At 40.2% G+C, this 15,777-nt stretch overlaps 1 protein-coding gene across 1 annotated transcript in view; it reads right to left on the minus strand.

Annotated features, from left to right (window-relative positions):
* Positions 1–707: 707 nt before the first annotated feature.
* LOC140924055 (phospholipid-transporting ATPase ABCA3-like) overlaps positions 708–15,777 on the minus strand; it is a 45,895-nt gene continuing 30,825 nt past the window's right edge. Inside the window, exons 24-41 of the mRNA XM_073374055.1 lie at positions 15,562–15,732; positions 14,731–14,841; positions 14,090–14,184; positions 13,409–13,471; positions 12,117–12,240; positions 11,295–11,363; positions 10,662–10,757; positions 9,968–10,055; positions 9,565–9,668; positions 9,375–9,404; positions 8,821–8,978; positions 7,992–8,058; positions 7,142–7,245; positions 6,132–6,224; positions 4,406–4,479; positions 3,517–3,707; positions 2,832–2,957; positions 708–2,157 (exon numbers count right to left, since the gene is read on the minus strand). Coding sequence (XP_073230156.1) covers positions 2,071–2,157; positions 2,832–2,957; positions 3,517–3,707; positions 4,406–4,479; positions 6,132–6,224; positions 7,142–7,245; positions 7,992–8,058; positions 8,821–8,978; positions 9,375–9,404; positions 9,565–9,668; positions 9,968–10,055; positions 10,662–10,757; positions 11,295–11,363; positions 12,117–12,240; positions 13,409–13,471; positions 14,090–14,184; positions 14,731–14,841; positions 15,562–15,732 — 1,851 coding nt within the window. The 3' untranslated portion in view covers positions 708–2,070. The remainder of the gene's footprint in view (positions 2,158–2,831; positions 2,958–3,516; positions 3,708–4,405; positions 4,480–6,131; positions 6,225–7,141; positions 7,246–7,991; positions 8,059–8,820; positions 8,979–9,374; positions 9,405–9,564; positions 9,669–9,967; positions 10,056–10,661; positions 10,758–11,294; positions 11,364–12,116; positions 12,241–13,408; positions 13,472–14,089; positions 14,185–14,730; positions 14,842–15,561; positions 15,733–15,777) is intronic.

Genomic DNA, 15,777 nt, shown 5'->3' on the forward strand with positions numbered 1-15,777 from the left:
ATGTGTATAAAAACTTCAACAATTCTCCCTGTGATTGTTTCCATTCGTTTCCCCACCAGTAGATAAGGAGAAGAAGCTACAGCAACGTTCTGTCATTCCCAGTTACAGTCTACTCCTTTTATAGTGTACACTGTAGGGTGCAATAGCAACACGAACAATACAAAAAATGCTTCGAGATTTGGAATTGGAAACGTTCCCATTTTACAGGGAACAAGTTGTACATTGGAGGCCATCATTGTACGATAATGTATTGGAATTATAATTTGCTGGAAATTCTGATCTTAGCCATTTTAGTCTTCATTGTCTCATAAGTGTATTTACATAAAATCCCTGAGTGTGAAAGGATTTTAGAAAAGCCAGAAACAACAACAACAATTATAATAACAAAAAATATTTGACATAGACAAATTGTCTATTCGTCTTAAACAATTTAAAGTGAAGTTCTAAAGGTTACTTGTTCTTTAACATATTTTGTTAATGTAGTTGGATAAGACCGACTTACCAAATGAAGAGGCTGTTTTTACCGACAGGAGGCAACTTTGATAACAAATCTATTTGTTATTAAATACACAGAGTATTTTCACAGACTGTGTGACGAGGGGGTTAGTTTTTTTTTATCCCCCTGCACCTCCCTCCCCCCCCCCCCAAAAAAAAAATATATAAATATAAAATCCTTCACAACGCGTAAATTGACTAAAAAATCATTTATTCCTAGCTTTCTATAAACGTAAATAAGTTTCATTTAGAATGCGTACTAAGATTACATTTTAAAATTATAAAATAATAACTAAAAACAAACAAGAATATATATATTTTTATTCTATTACGTTCAGCTTTTATCTTTCATATATATTTATTTTAATTTATATCTTCAGTATATGTAGTTGAATATATCCTTTCTTATGTTTATATAAGATAATTTTGTATAACCTCAAAATCAATAAAGAAAATCCCGCCTCAGGATACCACAATACCAGTCTTACTCTAGACTTAAGGATCAACGGGGATGATAGTATCATCCAAAGAAACATGATTTGATTGTATTCTTAACAATGAATCTTTGTTTATATATTTATAAAATAACTAAGATGGTACGTGCGTTCTGATTGGTTAAAAACCTATGCCTCATAGAAAACTTAAAGTTATTTTATAAAAGCGATAGACCACACTTTCTTGGGATGTTGGGAGAACACTCGAAAAGCGTGTAAATCACGAGCCGAAGGCGAGTGATTTATAAGTTTTTCTCGTGTACTCCCAACATCCCGCGTGGGTTATCACGCCGGTAAACCCATAAAAAGAGTGGTCTATTGCTTAAATATATTTTAACTTTTCGAAGCGCCTCTACAATTTAAGGTCCACGCACATGTTCAACGCACCGGCGAAAGTAGGATTTCAGAACTCACTCATGATGTATTAAGCCGCAACCCGCGCAAGGGCGGCCATGTAGAATTCACAGAACTATTGTTGAAGTCGTTTTATCAACACAGTCGTTACGACCTGACGATCTTACATATTCTATATATTTATTATACACTTATTCTGTAATCACTTTATGTGTAATTCAGGTGAGAAATTGCAAGTTGAAGTTATAAAAAACCATTAATCTATTTTCAGTTTCAAGAAACAGTTATTGTGAAGCGTTTTTGAGCTTTAAGTATATATATAGTATAAGTATACCTAAAATCACCATCACCATCATCATAAATAATATCATTATATTGAGCATTATACACAAGAGCCCACGGCAATAGTCTTCACTATTACCACTTGTTTATGACGTGTACCCAGAGAAAAGGGTTTAAGCTAAAGTATATTCACAAAAACATTAAAAGTACAAAACCACAGTAACGCAGGCAGTCAGGACAAATTTTAAGAGTTGGGACTCTTTCCAGACATGAGTATCCTGCATTCTATATGTACCACTGGTTTCCTTCGTTGCGTTACTTTTTCTTTTTATCTTCAAAGCACCAACACTATTTATCATCTATTTTTTGGTTACTTAAAATTGCTTCTAATTTGGAACTTTTATTGCTTGGTACTCAGGGACTTCAGCAAGCATTGATTACCTATTTACCGACAGCAAGGAAAACACATGCACTTTCGCTTGACTGAAGTGCGGTCTTCTGAGTGCTGCTCTTTGGCAAAATTGATGAAAACCTACCAAGAAAAGCCGAGAAATAATAAGGCCACATCCCACAAATGTGACCTGACCGGGCCTCTAATATGCTCAAAAACGATGTTCATCAGTGCCAACTCTCAGACCCAGTATTTTATAATCTTTATGACTGGTAATAACCAAAGGCTAAAGAGAGCGGGCGAGTTTGATCGAAGGTCAAAACGCCCTTGCTCCAACGCTAGTGCTTTGCGAACGTTTCACCTGATAAAACGAATGCTGGGTACAGACGTGTCATGCATGCGTAGCAACCTGTCGCCCGCAATTATAATCTTATTTATTTACGTAATTAACGCAGCGTCGCCATAGATGGCCATTGAACCCGCGTTATTTACCCAGGCAATCCTGGAACTTAAAACTCAGGCGTTCTCTCAGTTAAAAAAAGTAAATAAACACGCATTAAAGTCAAGATTGAGTTTTGGAAAATTGAGAAGACTGGTAAATACATAAAAAGATACATAATGATTTAAAGATAACACATCCACCTAGTGGTTCTTCGTCTACCATAACTGATCGAAATGGAAGTTGGTAGTTTTAGTTTTTGAGGAGAGGGAAAAACGGGAGTACCCAGAAACCCCGGGCCACATTGTACGTGAAAGGCAAGTGCTCTCACCAGTGTGCCACTCTTGCTCCTCAAAAATGAGCTTAACAACTTTACCTGTTCTAGTGTTGTCTGGCTGATGCTGTAATCCACAATGTTCAACGCACTTCTATTTCTTTCAAGCTGACCAAAGATGTATGACCAGCTCAGAGCTTCATTAACTATCTGGTAATGCAAGATTCCCTAAAAGAAACAATGCGCAAACCATTACAATTCTAAAAAGTAGAACTTCATGCAATGGAAATTTAACTGAAGAACACGAACTTCCTGATTTTCGCGGTTGCTTGGTTCAGTATAGTATTGATTGAACGGTCAAACCTGTATTAAGCAGACACCTCTATTAAGGTGGCTTGATGGGGTTTTTCAGAGTCAATACCTTCCAAGTTTGAGCATAAACCACGTCGTCATTAACAAAGATTTGAAAAATTACCACCGCGGCTGTATCAGATGAAGATGAAAATTTGTTATGATCAGGGTTGCAATGAAATCGGAGTTGATATAGCAACGAAATGACGCCATTGCCTATTTTACTTAGAGCTGTATTTCTCGGCACTGAGAACTGTATTAAGCGGGCTGCTGGTTATTCCCCAAGGGTGTCCGCTTAATACAGGTTTGGCTTCCTAAGAGTAAAATTGAGCTCAGTCAGGACTTGAGTAGTCTTCAACATAGCCGTGTCGTCACGCAACACTTCTCCAGGGACACAAAGAAGGCTTCGAAGGGGACTGGGATTTGCGCGACTTACACTGTGACTGTCCATAAGAGTTGCTCCGCCAAAGGCACTGGAAACAAACTGCATGACTCTGTTAACAGCATCTATTGCCGCGGCGGAATCAGGGTTGTCCAATTGAGCCGTTGGATTGGCGAAGACCTGGGGCTGGCTTGAAGGAACAGCATGGGGACTTTGAAAGGCGGGTACAACTTCAACACGATTTACTAGAAGTAACAAACAGAAGACATTTCTAAAAGAACCTGACTTAGAAAAGGGGAGCAAGTGCATCCTCTGGGACAAAAAAAACCTGGACTAAATTTCCCAACAAAATGGGGAGATAACAATTGTTTGTCGCAAATATTGTGACATGTAGAGGATATATTCACCCTTCTTCTCCCAACAGCACCTAAAATTAGATTTTAAAACAACACTATTTTTTTTAGAAATTCTAAAACACAAAATTCCACGCACTAACTCTATGTCAGAAATTCTAGCGCAAGTTATTTTGGAATGTTTCTCATACGTTCTTAACGATCAAGGCTGCGCCTTTGATTTCCGTTCATTGGCTCCGTTAATAGTTACCACTGATTTACCTACACTACATGTTTCCACAGTTAATTTTGAAGTTCAATGTATTAACCTACGATTAAAGGCGACCCTAGCGGGAAACGTGTGGGCAAAATACTTCGGGAAACCACAAGTTTCTACACACTGATACTATACTGAGGAAGTTTTCAATTCGTTGAATCCGTTAACATTATCAACCAATTCATTTACTGGGATCATTATACTTTTCTGGGAAACTGCCCACCTGCCCCTCCCCTAAGCCAACCTTTTGCCCTAAGTGAGAAGTAAGTGTTAATGTTGGCTAAGGGGAGGGGTAGGTGGGCAGTTTCCCAAAAAGGTATAATTTTTACTTTACCTTCAGAGCCTGTGAGCGAGACCGTAGGTTGGTGGTTACCGACCTTAACCATCAATGTATACCCTCTTCCAAATCTGGTGAATAAAATAACGGATGATTTTAACAAGAAGAGCAACGGCCGATCTGAGTTTGAACTCGATGGGAAATTAAGAACAAGAGAGAAAGAATAAACTAAGACATCAAAAGCTCCCCATCTACAGGCTTATTTTATACGAAAGATTCCTTACAACGTAGTTAAAGCTTTGTATAATAAGGGAGGCATTCTATTCACGCTCACTGAACATAGCGCAAAAATATCGTAAGGGTTTGGGACGTGTTTAACCTGCAACATACCAAATTAAACTCATTTGCTCTGTCAATCAGTAGTAAGAACCTTCTAGATAGATAGATAGATAGATAGATAGATAGATAGATAGATAGATAGATAGATAGATAGATAGATAGATAGATAGATAGATAGATAGATAGATAGATAGATAGATAGATAGATAGATAGATAGATAGATAGATAGATAGATGCTTTATTGTCTTAATACCTTGCAGCCATAGGCTAAATTACGAAAGACATTACAATAAAAGGACATTACAATAAAGACATTACAATAAAAAAAAATAATAAATAAAAAAAAAAAAGTATATAAAATATAACAATAAAAAGGTAAAAGGTATAAAATTGCTACTATAACTAACTAATTAAACACTACTAAGCGCAGAAAACGTGACTAAAAATGGTGCAGCGAGGTAATGGTACTCAGGAACGGAATGGCTCAGAACAGAGCTTGCAGGGCTCGAAAAAGAACTCCCGTCCGGTGGTCCGGGATACAGCGGTCAGCGGTCAGGGGTCAGCGATGATGATGGCCGCGTCTTTCGAAGCTGGCTAGTTAAGTGTTATTTGTTGCCTTTTTTGTGTGTTTAAATAATTTAGTTTTTCGTGTAAGAGTTGCTGTTGGTGTGCAACATACCGAATTAAAATCATTAATTTTGCTCTGTCGATCAGTAGTAAGAACATTCTACCTTGGTGCATCGAGGTAACGGTACTCAGGAAAGGAATGGTTCAGTACAGAGATTGCAGGGCTCGAAAAAGAAGTCTCGTCCGGTGGTCCGTGATACAGCGGTCAGCGGTCAGCGATGATGATGGCCGCGTCTTTTGAAGCTGGCTAGTTTAGTGTTATTTGTTGCCTTATTTGTGTGTTTAAATAATTTAGTTTTTCCTGTAAGAGTTCCTGTTGGTGTCTTTTATTTGAATATGTCAAAGAAAGGAAAGAAGCAAGACGGAACGATTTCCCCCTTTCTATTCGCAATAAATAATCGAAAATCCTGTTCGAAAAGGCACTTAAAAATATTATCTTGCTCAATATTGACTTTTGTGCGTGTCAATCAATCAGTCAATCTTGTTAAAGGGCCATAATTAGTTTAACTATAATGTGCCCTTCTCCATTCTAAATTTTTTTGTTGCTATTATGTACTTATAGTTTAAACAGCCTTGTACTAATTAATATTATACAACTGATGTATTATCTATAGGATGGAGTAAAAATACAATACAATACAAGTAGATTTTCTTGCTGGAAAAGCAAATTTTAAAGCTCACTTGCCCGATGGACAAGTGTGCAGGAAAGTTATCCTCTAAGCACGTAGTTGCCCCGGGCAGGAAAAAATATGAGAGCTGCTTGCTCAAAGGCCGTGCTGGACTTCAAGAATTTTTCAAGCCCCGAGCTTGCCTTACCTGCTCTTAAGATGCTGAGTGGAGCCAAGACATTTGAAGTGTCCGTTCACCATAATCGCCAGTCTTGTACAAAGAGCCTCGCACTCTTCCATGCTGAAAGAGAAAGCCACGTCAACATTTTAACCGCTAAGATGCTACAAATTTAAGTCTGTGCATAACAAAAAATAAACTAACAAAACAAAACAAAATTTCTTTAAATCCTCAGCCTCACTGGTACGTAATTATTCCATTCTTAGCCTGCAAACAAGCGCTCTCGGCCATGCCCGGCGAAAACCGCTAAAACAGCGAGGATATTTCAGTCTATTGTTTTGAAGTTCATTTTTTGAACAAACAGGAGGTTGGCGTCTGAAGCAAACCAATACACGAAGTAAACTATATTTTAGCACTCCAAATTGCGATCGCACTAATACGTTCTATTCTAAATAAGCAAATCGGCGAAATGCTGGTGCATAGTGCGTCCACTTGGTATTGAACAAAAGACACTGGAACAGTCTGGCTTAACCAAATACCCAGCCCAAACATGTGCTTAAAAGAATTTGTACGGTATTTCAAGGCGTATATTTGTTCCTGGTTTCCCTGTTCACGAGTATCAATCTGTTTCGGTAGCATGTGCAACTCGTATAGGGACCTTAAGATCCGAGGATGGCGACGGCAGCGAACAAGTCACTTAAATTAATTAAGTTAATTCGGGTTCTTTCAATCTTCATCGCGATTATTCCAACTCACTCACTTTGTCAAAAACAGGCGAACTCTCCAGGAGTTGAATTCCTAACAACCGTGATACATAAGTTCAGAAAGAGAAAGACAATTTCGTCGTGACTTCTTTACGTCCTCCCTAAAACGTGAAATTAGACATTTTCACGCCGTAGCCGTGCGGTGATGGCAAAGAAATGAACAAAAAAGTGTGCTGCACGTGCAAAGATCTCGTTTTGCTAATCTTAATCTATTGCTCTTTTAACGTTCTCGTTGCCCTCGCCGTCGTCGGATCTTAAGGTCCCTGATGCGCGTACCTGTGTGACGTCAGCACGATGGAGCGTCCGTCTTTCAAGACACCGGTCAATGTATCCCACAGAAAGCGTCGGGCAACTGGATCCATACCAGTGGTGGGTTCATCCTACAAAACAAACAATGAAGCATCCCTTGCAGCTTGCCATTCACGTGGTACAAAACCGCCATGCTGGGATGCAAACGTCGCACTGGGGCAACGCAAGACCAACAAAAGGCATACATAATTTTAAATGGTAATTTCCCTTTTTTTTGAAGATCCAGACAGGCATTAGCAGAGTCCAGGGAGGAAGCCTTGAAACTCTTTCCCGTGACTCCTGCTCAAAATTCTTTTCCTTTTTCACTGGATTCGCCAATTCTTGGCAGGGTAACCACAACAGCGTGAAGCAAATTACTGCGGGCCCGTGACAGTCCCCTTCCCCTGTAACAAACAGACCACACCACAGGGGTCTAGCACCGGTCTCCTACTTTTTTTAACAGCACTGGGGGTTCTGTAACGTGCAATTGACGTCATCACCCAATGAAGCGATCATCTGACCTAGGATAAAGTCTTAGATTAAGGCCAGCATGATCTCCCTAGTCTTTTTTTTTGTTGGTGGTCCGGCTAGGGTTTGAACTTGCGACCTCCCGCTTGGTAGATCGGCGCTCATCCCACTGAGCTAACCGGGCAGAGGTTTTTTATTTTTTTCATTTCTTTAGACTGACCTAAAAGACTCAAGCTTTGACTATCCGTAGCTGCCAGCTCATGGATTCTAATCCGGCTAAAGGGTCCACTTTTGTCCTCCAAAGGCAGAACAGTCAAAAAAAGAACCACAATACGATGTACAGTTTAATTTACCGTGCAAAGGTGCTTACCAGGAATATAATTGGTGGATTTCCAACCAAAGCAATTGCTGTACTCAGCTTTCGTCTGTTGCCACCGCTGAAAAACAAGACAAAAACAAATGATAAGTGCACCTCACTCTGAAAGGCCTTTAACAACAAAAGGAAAAAATGAAGCCTCGATTATACGGAGAAAAGCGTGTCACGGGTTGAAGGGTCACTCGCCTACTCGAGCTACCCTGGGCTGGACAACTTTTCCGAAATCTCCTTACAAAACTTGGCGAACAGTTTACATGAGAAAAAAAAGAGATGGCTAGGCTAGAAGAGTGAGCCAGCTTGGCGGGTAAATAAGTTTTGATGGCACAGTGTAGGGTTCCCCTCCTAGCCGGGCCAACGTTTCTCGCCCAGCCGCATCAACGCGGCCAAGGCGAGACTATCAGAGAATGCGCCAGCATTGTTGGCTCGAGCAAAGAGGTCACCTTTTTCCTTCACGCTACAACCAGTTACAAAAATGTTGAGACACTCCCACGAAAAAACAACCTTTCATGCTTCAAATCGCTGCTAGTCACAGGTCTGTGAGATATAACTCTGACCTCCCTCCTCCCTCCCATTCAAAGTTGTTCCTCCAAGTTTTGAGCATGTCTTGTAATGCTAGCAACTTTGATAAAGGGGTGGAGGGGGGATCACAAGCACAAGACCATCGACAGGCCATTTATGCCAAAATACGGTACAGTGTCTCAAGAACTTTTGCAAATGGTTGTAACTTACGTTGACTCGGCTAGGAGGGCTCTTTCCCGGCACAACTTTTCTCCACGTTATCGAGGCCTAACGCAAAAGACAATCACTAAGACCAAGGGTGTACCTGTAGTTTCCACACAGAGAGTCCGCCCACTTCTCCAGACGCAGAAGATGAATAATGTCTGAAACAATGCCTTTGATCTTCTCGTCTCGAACTCCACGCAACCGAGCATACATGGTTAGCATCTCCCGTCCAGTCAGAAGTTCGATTAGAGCGTCGAACTGAAATCAAAAACAAACGAGAAAGGTAAAGTTTATGCATGGATACGATTTTTATTTAAAATCTCTCCATTCACTTCATTCAGGCTTGAAATGTGTCTCCCAATGTTTTAAAGATTTTCTGTGCATAGAGTGCTATAGAGTGCTCAGCAAGATTATATTTAGTTCCTGGCAGAGAAAGCAAAATGAAAATGTAACAATATACAATGTATTGTCCCTTTATTCAGTAGCAAGTGCTATATGAGTCCTCTCGCCGCCGTTTTTAAGTCGCCACACAACACTACTGTGCGGAGAACCGTTGCGTGACGACACAACAAACGGCCCCAAAGGAGACTAGTGCCATATAAGCGCCGATAAACATTCGTAAGAAAAATTTAAATAATTCAATAAATTACATACCTGAGGACAGTAACCAATTCTCTGTTGAACCTGTTAAAAACACGAAAATTTTAAGTGGCAGGGCAAACAAAATTAAAAACTTGTACTCTCTTATAAAGAGAAAAAATCAGCGATCATGGTAAACTCGAGAGTGAACTATCGTCTGCAAGAAAAGAAAGGTAAACATGTAATGGATAGAATGACATAGTACCTGCTTCAAATTTGATTGGATGTTGAATCCATCCAGGTAAGCAGTGCCCTCCGTTATGCTAAGGTCTCCTGTCAGCATGCTAAATGTCGTTGTCTTACCCGCACCTTCAAAAATATTGATCAATGACCGGTCAATATCGGGCAGTACATAATATTGACCAATCAATAGCTGATCAATATAATATCCACCAATCAATAGGTAGCACGTCAGTCTCGACTGATTGCTTCATTTCACAAATACGATAAATCTGTACGGACTTTACAATGATAAAGCAACCCTCCTGGTACTTAATAAAATTTTGTTCGTTAAACCACAGCTTATAATGTATGCATTTAAAATAAATCGTCTAGTCCAACCATTTGATAGGAAGGGACACTATCTAGCTCTGCAACGGTTCACCTACCGTTTATACCAAGGAGACCAAAACACTCTCCACGTGGAATACCAAGACAAAGATGATCAACTGCAGCTACGTGTGTACCTCGATATACCTGTGAACAGCCGCAAAAAGAAGTCAAATGTGAATTATAGGGTTCAATGTAATTAAGCTTGGTTAACTACTTAGAGCAAACGCGCTTGGTGTTGCAGAGAAGCGTAGTGTTCGTGTGTTTTGGTACCCTGGCTGCCCTTTTAGGTTAGCATTATGGCACTTTCCACTGTTGCGCCACTGGGCCTTCGGCAGTTGAAAGAGCAACGGTATTCTCGCGCGGTTAATGCGTACATTTCCACTCGGGCTCGTAGTTTATATATAACACTCCTCAGTGCTCGAGGCGATTCGCTGTGATTGGACTTTTTGATGCTTTTCTACTCCTCCAACCCCCACCCCCCGTAGCTTCAGGTTTCGTTTACTCAGTTGCTTTCCTCCAAACATCCACTGAGCCTGCAGTCTTAGTGGGACATGCCAGGGTTTGGGCTGGGTGTGGCGGGCGGGCTGTGTTGCCGGGTTGCGGGTAATGGAGGCTTATAGGGAGTTCTACCGACCAGGATTTGGGTTGTCAGTAACAGGCATATGCATCGAAACGCTTGATACAAATTAATGCGTAGAGAAGTACCCGTGGGCTATTTTTACCATACATTGAATTGACTGTATGACAAACCTTTGTTAAATCTTTGAGTACGACAGCCTCAGCTTCAACCGCATTACCTTCTTGGGCAGACAATATGCGAACACGCTCGTTAAAAACGTCTTTGTCCTGTTTTAAATAAACAAAAATAATTAAAACAAATACAAGAGTAGTAGATAAGGACAAGGAAGTACGTCAGGATCATGAACTGCATGGACGTGGCAATGACGTTATACCCTCTGTGGTGCTAAATTTGAGTCATTTACTGTATGTAGCGTTTAAGGGAAAATTTTCAAATTATTTGTGGATTAAGCGATTTGTATGCGTTTTCCTCCGTCGAACGCAATAAATAGAAAACTTTGAGCAGCATTTGGCAAAGAAGTTGTATTTAAAAAACTTAAATAATAAAGCGAAAGTTAACTACAAGCATCAATACAAAGACATTTTGCCACAATTAGCCTGTGATTAAATGACTTTAAGTTGATCATATCCATCGTGAAATCACACACATCGTCAAAATAGCTATGGTTTTGGAAGCAGACAATAAAAAAAGTCAAGTGCCTAAAAACACCAGTTTATATACTTCAATTCAAAGCTTTTTTTCAGCATTGATCACGGTATAGAAACATTTACAAACACTGAAAATAAAGTCCGGTAATATTACACCTCTCCTTCCTTTCTCCTCATTTGGGGCTCTGGAGAGATCTTAACCTTTGCACTGATAAAAAAGTTCATCTGTGAAAGAAACCACGAGAAAAAATAAAGTTAATTTAAATGAAATTAATAGGACAACAAACCCCAAGAATTAAAGCCAAATCAGGTGTCTCAAAAAACAAAATCAGTTTAGACAATGTATGTGGATAAAAAGAAAACATAATTTCTCAGACGCTCTCTGACAGCAAAAAGTAAACCAAACTACTTAAGTTGGCGAAACTGTGCAATATATCAAGGCTATAGTAAAAAAGCTAAACAGCTACTAAAAAAACTCAAAACATCGTGACCATCGTTCACAATCCCACAGCCACCATCTTTTACTAAAAATGATAACCAAAGCGAAACATTCATAATATTGGGGAAGCACGCGGTTTACTTGCAACAGCCAAGATTATGTAGTTACAGAAAATATCCATACACGCCAACGAAGGACAAAGGATATTCTGAGGGGAGGGGGGAGGGGGGTCCAAAAGGCGGCGATATCCCCAAGGGGAAGGAGATGGCATAGATTGAAGTATAGTGCATTAGCATTTTTGACAGAAATATTCTTTCCCGGGGATATCCAACCAAGTGGGAAAATCAGGGGTGATGGGCTATGACATTTACAACGGGTTGGGTCGTCGAAACAAAAGTGCCTTCGGGGGATATGGATATTTTCTGGAAATAAGCATTTCACCGTGCGAAATCAAGAAGGCAGCCTTTTAAAAGACGTGTTCGCACTTAACAATCGCACGAAAAAATAGGGCATGACGGACAGTCTGGCGAAATGTTTACCTCAATAAGAAGAATGAATAGGAACAAAACAATCGCCTCCACGAACATGTACAATGTAGCCTGACCCACCCCCGGACGGTCCCAATCAAGAACATTTTTTGTCCACGTGCAAGAAATGCCAGTTCTGCAAAGTCAATGACAGGTTTAAGGTAAGAGTAACAATAATTCCTTTGCAGAAATTGGTCACGTGCTTAGATACCACTTAGCTACGGCTCTCTGGATGGTACGCCATCCAAGCGTTCGTTCCAATCACAAAGCTTTGATTGCGATCGAGTCAGTGAGCCATTCCTGGCTAGTTAGGAGAGCAATGGTGACGCAGTGGTGAGAGCACTCGCCTCCAACTAATGTGGCCCAACTTTAAAGCTCAGGATCGAAGCCATATGTGGGTTGAGTTTGTGTTGGTTCTTTCCTTTATTCCGAGAGGTTTTTCTCCGGGTACTCTGGTTTTCACCTCTCCTCAAAAACCAATACTTCCAAATTCCAATTCGATCTGGAACGCGCGGACACCCTTAAACGAGTTTTTAAGAACTCCTTAGTGCTTGGTGGGTAAACAAATTACAATTTACAGTTTTTTTAATTCTTATTTTTAATTATGTTGAAAATTAACCGAAATGACTGGGCAAGAAGGCCAAAAGAACGTTTAAATTAACCTAGGAAGGCTTCGACTGATAACATTCAAAGCTTTGTGATGGCTTGCCATACAGCAAACCCCCTCCCGCGGGTGGGGGGGGGGGGGGTACTTCCCTATATAAGTCATATGGGTATGTGCCGCCCAAAAGGGCACGGTGTTGCGCCGTTTTGGTCTCAAAACAGGTATAGACTTTGTTCATTTTGGTCTGGAATCGGATATGGTTTGCAAGGGAACTAGGGGAATGCACGAACGTATTTATTGTTTCATTCCAAATGAATAAGAAAGAAAGAGAAATCTGCGAATTCGAAATGAATTTTAAGAAATAAATTTTGTTGCTGTTCTAATCTAAGTAATGATGACATAATTTCTTAAAGGCCAGGTCTGAGAATGGATGTGAAAAAGACCGGCATTTTTTGAGGGTCAGGATTTGGAGAACCGGGCGGCACACCCCCAGCAAGAATTCCCAGGAGTCCCCCCCTCCTCCCCCCGCCCCCTATCGAACCATTACTAAGTGAAATCCAAGCGTGTGCAAAGGAGCTAATTACTAGAAATGAATCTCGAGAAGTGGGTTTATTTAAGTTTTAAGCGCATGTGAATTTATTTCCAAAGCAAATTTAATATAAAAGGCACTAAACAAATGAACAGGGGATTGTTTACTTACTCGGGGTGGCAGTATTTTCGATTCACATTGTTTTGGCTGATGTCCATGATACTGGCAGAAAGGCTGTTATTAAACGAAAACAGAGAATGTTTATAATTACTTAATTTATAGTGCCCTGACCTAAAGATTTTAGTATTTTTTTAAACTGAGTACAAGGGGCCCAAGCTCGAAATATTTTTAAATGACCATAGAAAAATGGGTTTTATTGGAACCAGTTAATTGCTCTTTCTATAGGTCTCTAGGCCTTTCCATTCGAGAGAGCAAACTGGTTTCCACAAAACTCATTAAATGGCCATATATCGGCTTGAAAACCAAACAGTTAAGAAGGAACATACAACTTAAGCGAGGTTAGCCGATTTTTATTTAAATCCTTTCACATCCGTAGGCTACACAAACAATTATTTATTCTCCCATACAAATCCTTATATTTTGAACGTTACCCAACAGTGCTGATGGTCATATTTCGAGCTTGGGCTACCTGTGTTACAACGAGAACCCATGCGATTTAAACTCAACCTGGCATTTTTAGATTTTCTTTTTGTTTTGAAACGTTCAAATTTCCCGCCAGATTTTCACATTTTCTCTCCGATATGACTCTTCCGTTTAGTCTTACAGGAGACGAAGAATATGAAAAAAGACCAAAAAATAAAGGTAAATATGTCAAAAAAAAGGCAAACTTACGAGTAGGTTGGAAAGAACAGACCGATATAGTGAACAATATCAGCATCGTCTTTCTTGCCGTTCAGAGTTAGGATATTGTTTGTTATCAGAAATGCCTAAAATGAAAAAAGGAAAAATCATTGTTATGTCCCCACAACACCAAAATTACTTCATATTATTAATTGACGAAGTGGGGGGGGGGGGGGGGGGGGGGATGGTGGGGGGAGACCGCTGGTTGTATCGAAGGCCGAGTTACAACCACTTAGAAGAAGTCCTTTTCAGCTAAAAAGACATTTAATCTCATGCATGCAAGGGTCAGTATGTCTCTGCTGATTTTTCCACAAAAATACTCCGCATCTCAACTTGGATGACTTCGAAAATACTAAGTGCTTTTTAGCTTTAGGCTTCATGATGTTGTTGCGTTCATTTTCGAACGTGAAAACTGGCCGCGTTTCTCTCGCACTGGATGGTGGTAACACAACTGTCCAGCATGCTTTGATCACATACTGTTCTATCACGTGCGGGGTACAATTACTGAATTGTATCACGATCGGGATGCATTCGAATTTTGTCAAGGTCACTTGACCGAGCATCAACCAATGGTAGTCCCTGTTTAGTTGAGTAAATTCAACTATATCATCTATAAAGGTGACTGGTCTTACCATACTGACAACAGACAGGACAAAAACGGTCGTCGCATAGGCTGCAAGCGGCCCCTTGAACAGGAATGAAACCAAATAGACGAATGGCAGCATACACAACCCTAAAAGAAGCTAAAATAAAGGAAAACAGAAACTCAGTTTTGTGTACTGAGTGAGCAGTGCATTGCATTATTTCAGGGCAAATCCATTGTCAAGAAGAGCTAACTTGATAGAAATAACTTTCAACGGGAACTATTTTTCTAATGGATACAAAATTGAATGTACTAGAAACACGAATAATGCTCCGTCCACATGAATCCGGATAAAAAAAATATGCGGTTTCAAACACGTGCGGATTCGTGTGGAAATGGCCAAAACTTCCGTGGGTCGCCATTTTGAACTACGAGAACGTCAATTAGTGCCGCCCGATGGCTGAAATCGACATTCTTTAAATGACACCGCGCAATCAAACGGTGACGCAAGAGAAAATATTAAAGAAAAAGTAGACCTATTGATCAATTTTATATTTTAAAAAAAATCCTTAAAAACCTAACACAACCTCTTATTAATGGCTGTAATCACGTGCAATCGCATAGAAAACTAACCGCTAAAAATAAATGTACGGTTGGGTGTTTGTTAAACCTGAAAATTCAATATTTAAATATAGCAGCCTGTTTTTGGCGTCGAGATAATGGAGAGTGACTCGAAATAGTAAACGATAGAGAGGGAGTGTACGAAAAGAGAGAACGACGTTCTCTCGCCCTCTCTCCTTTTTTCCTGCTCACTTTAGTCGCTTTGCGCCATTCTTCACTATCTGAACGCCTGGACCAAACTAACTGGTGTTGTCATTACCAATAACAGGAAAACCGCACCAAGATCATTCTTCAGTGAATCTACTTGAAAAGCTGCAAACATGATCATAACTCCAAGCAGTGGAAATAAATAGTTGATGAAGTCCCACGAATAGGTGGCCAGCCAAAAGGAGACGGCGTCCACGCCGCTTACAAATTGGAGATGCTTTGCCTGCACGAACACAAGAAAGGGAACCGCAGTGATTGTTAGTCAAGT

This window comes from Porites lutea, chromosome 14, assembly GCF_958299795.1.
Source record: "Porites lutea chromosome 14, jaPorLute2.1, whole genome shotgun sequence".
NCBI classification, from domain to species: Eukaryota; Metazoa; Cnidaria; class Anthozoa; order Scleractinia; family Poritidae; genus Porites; species Porites lutea.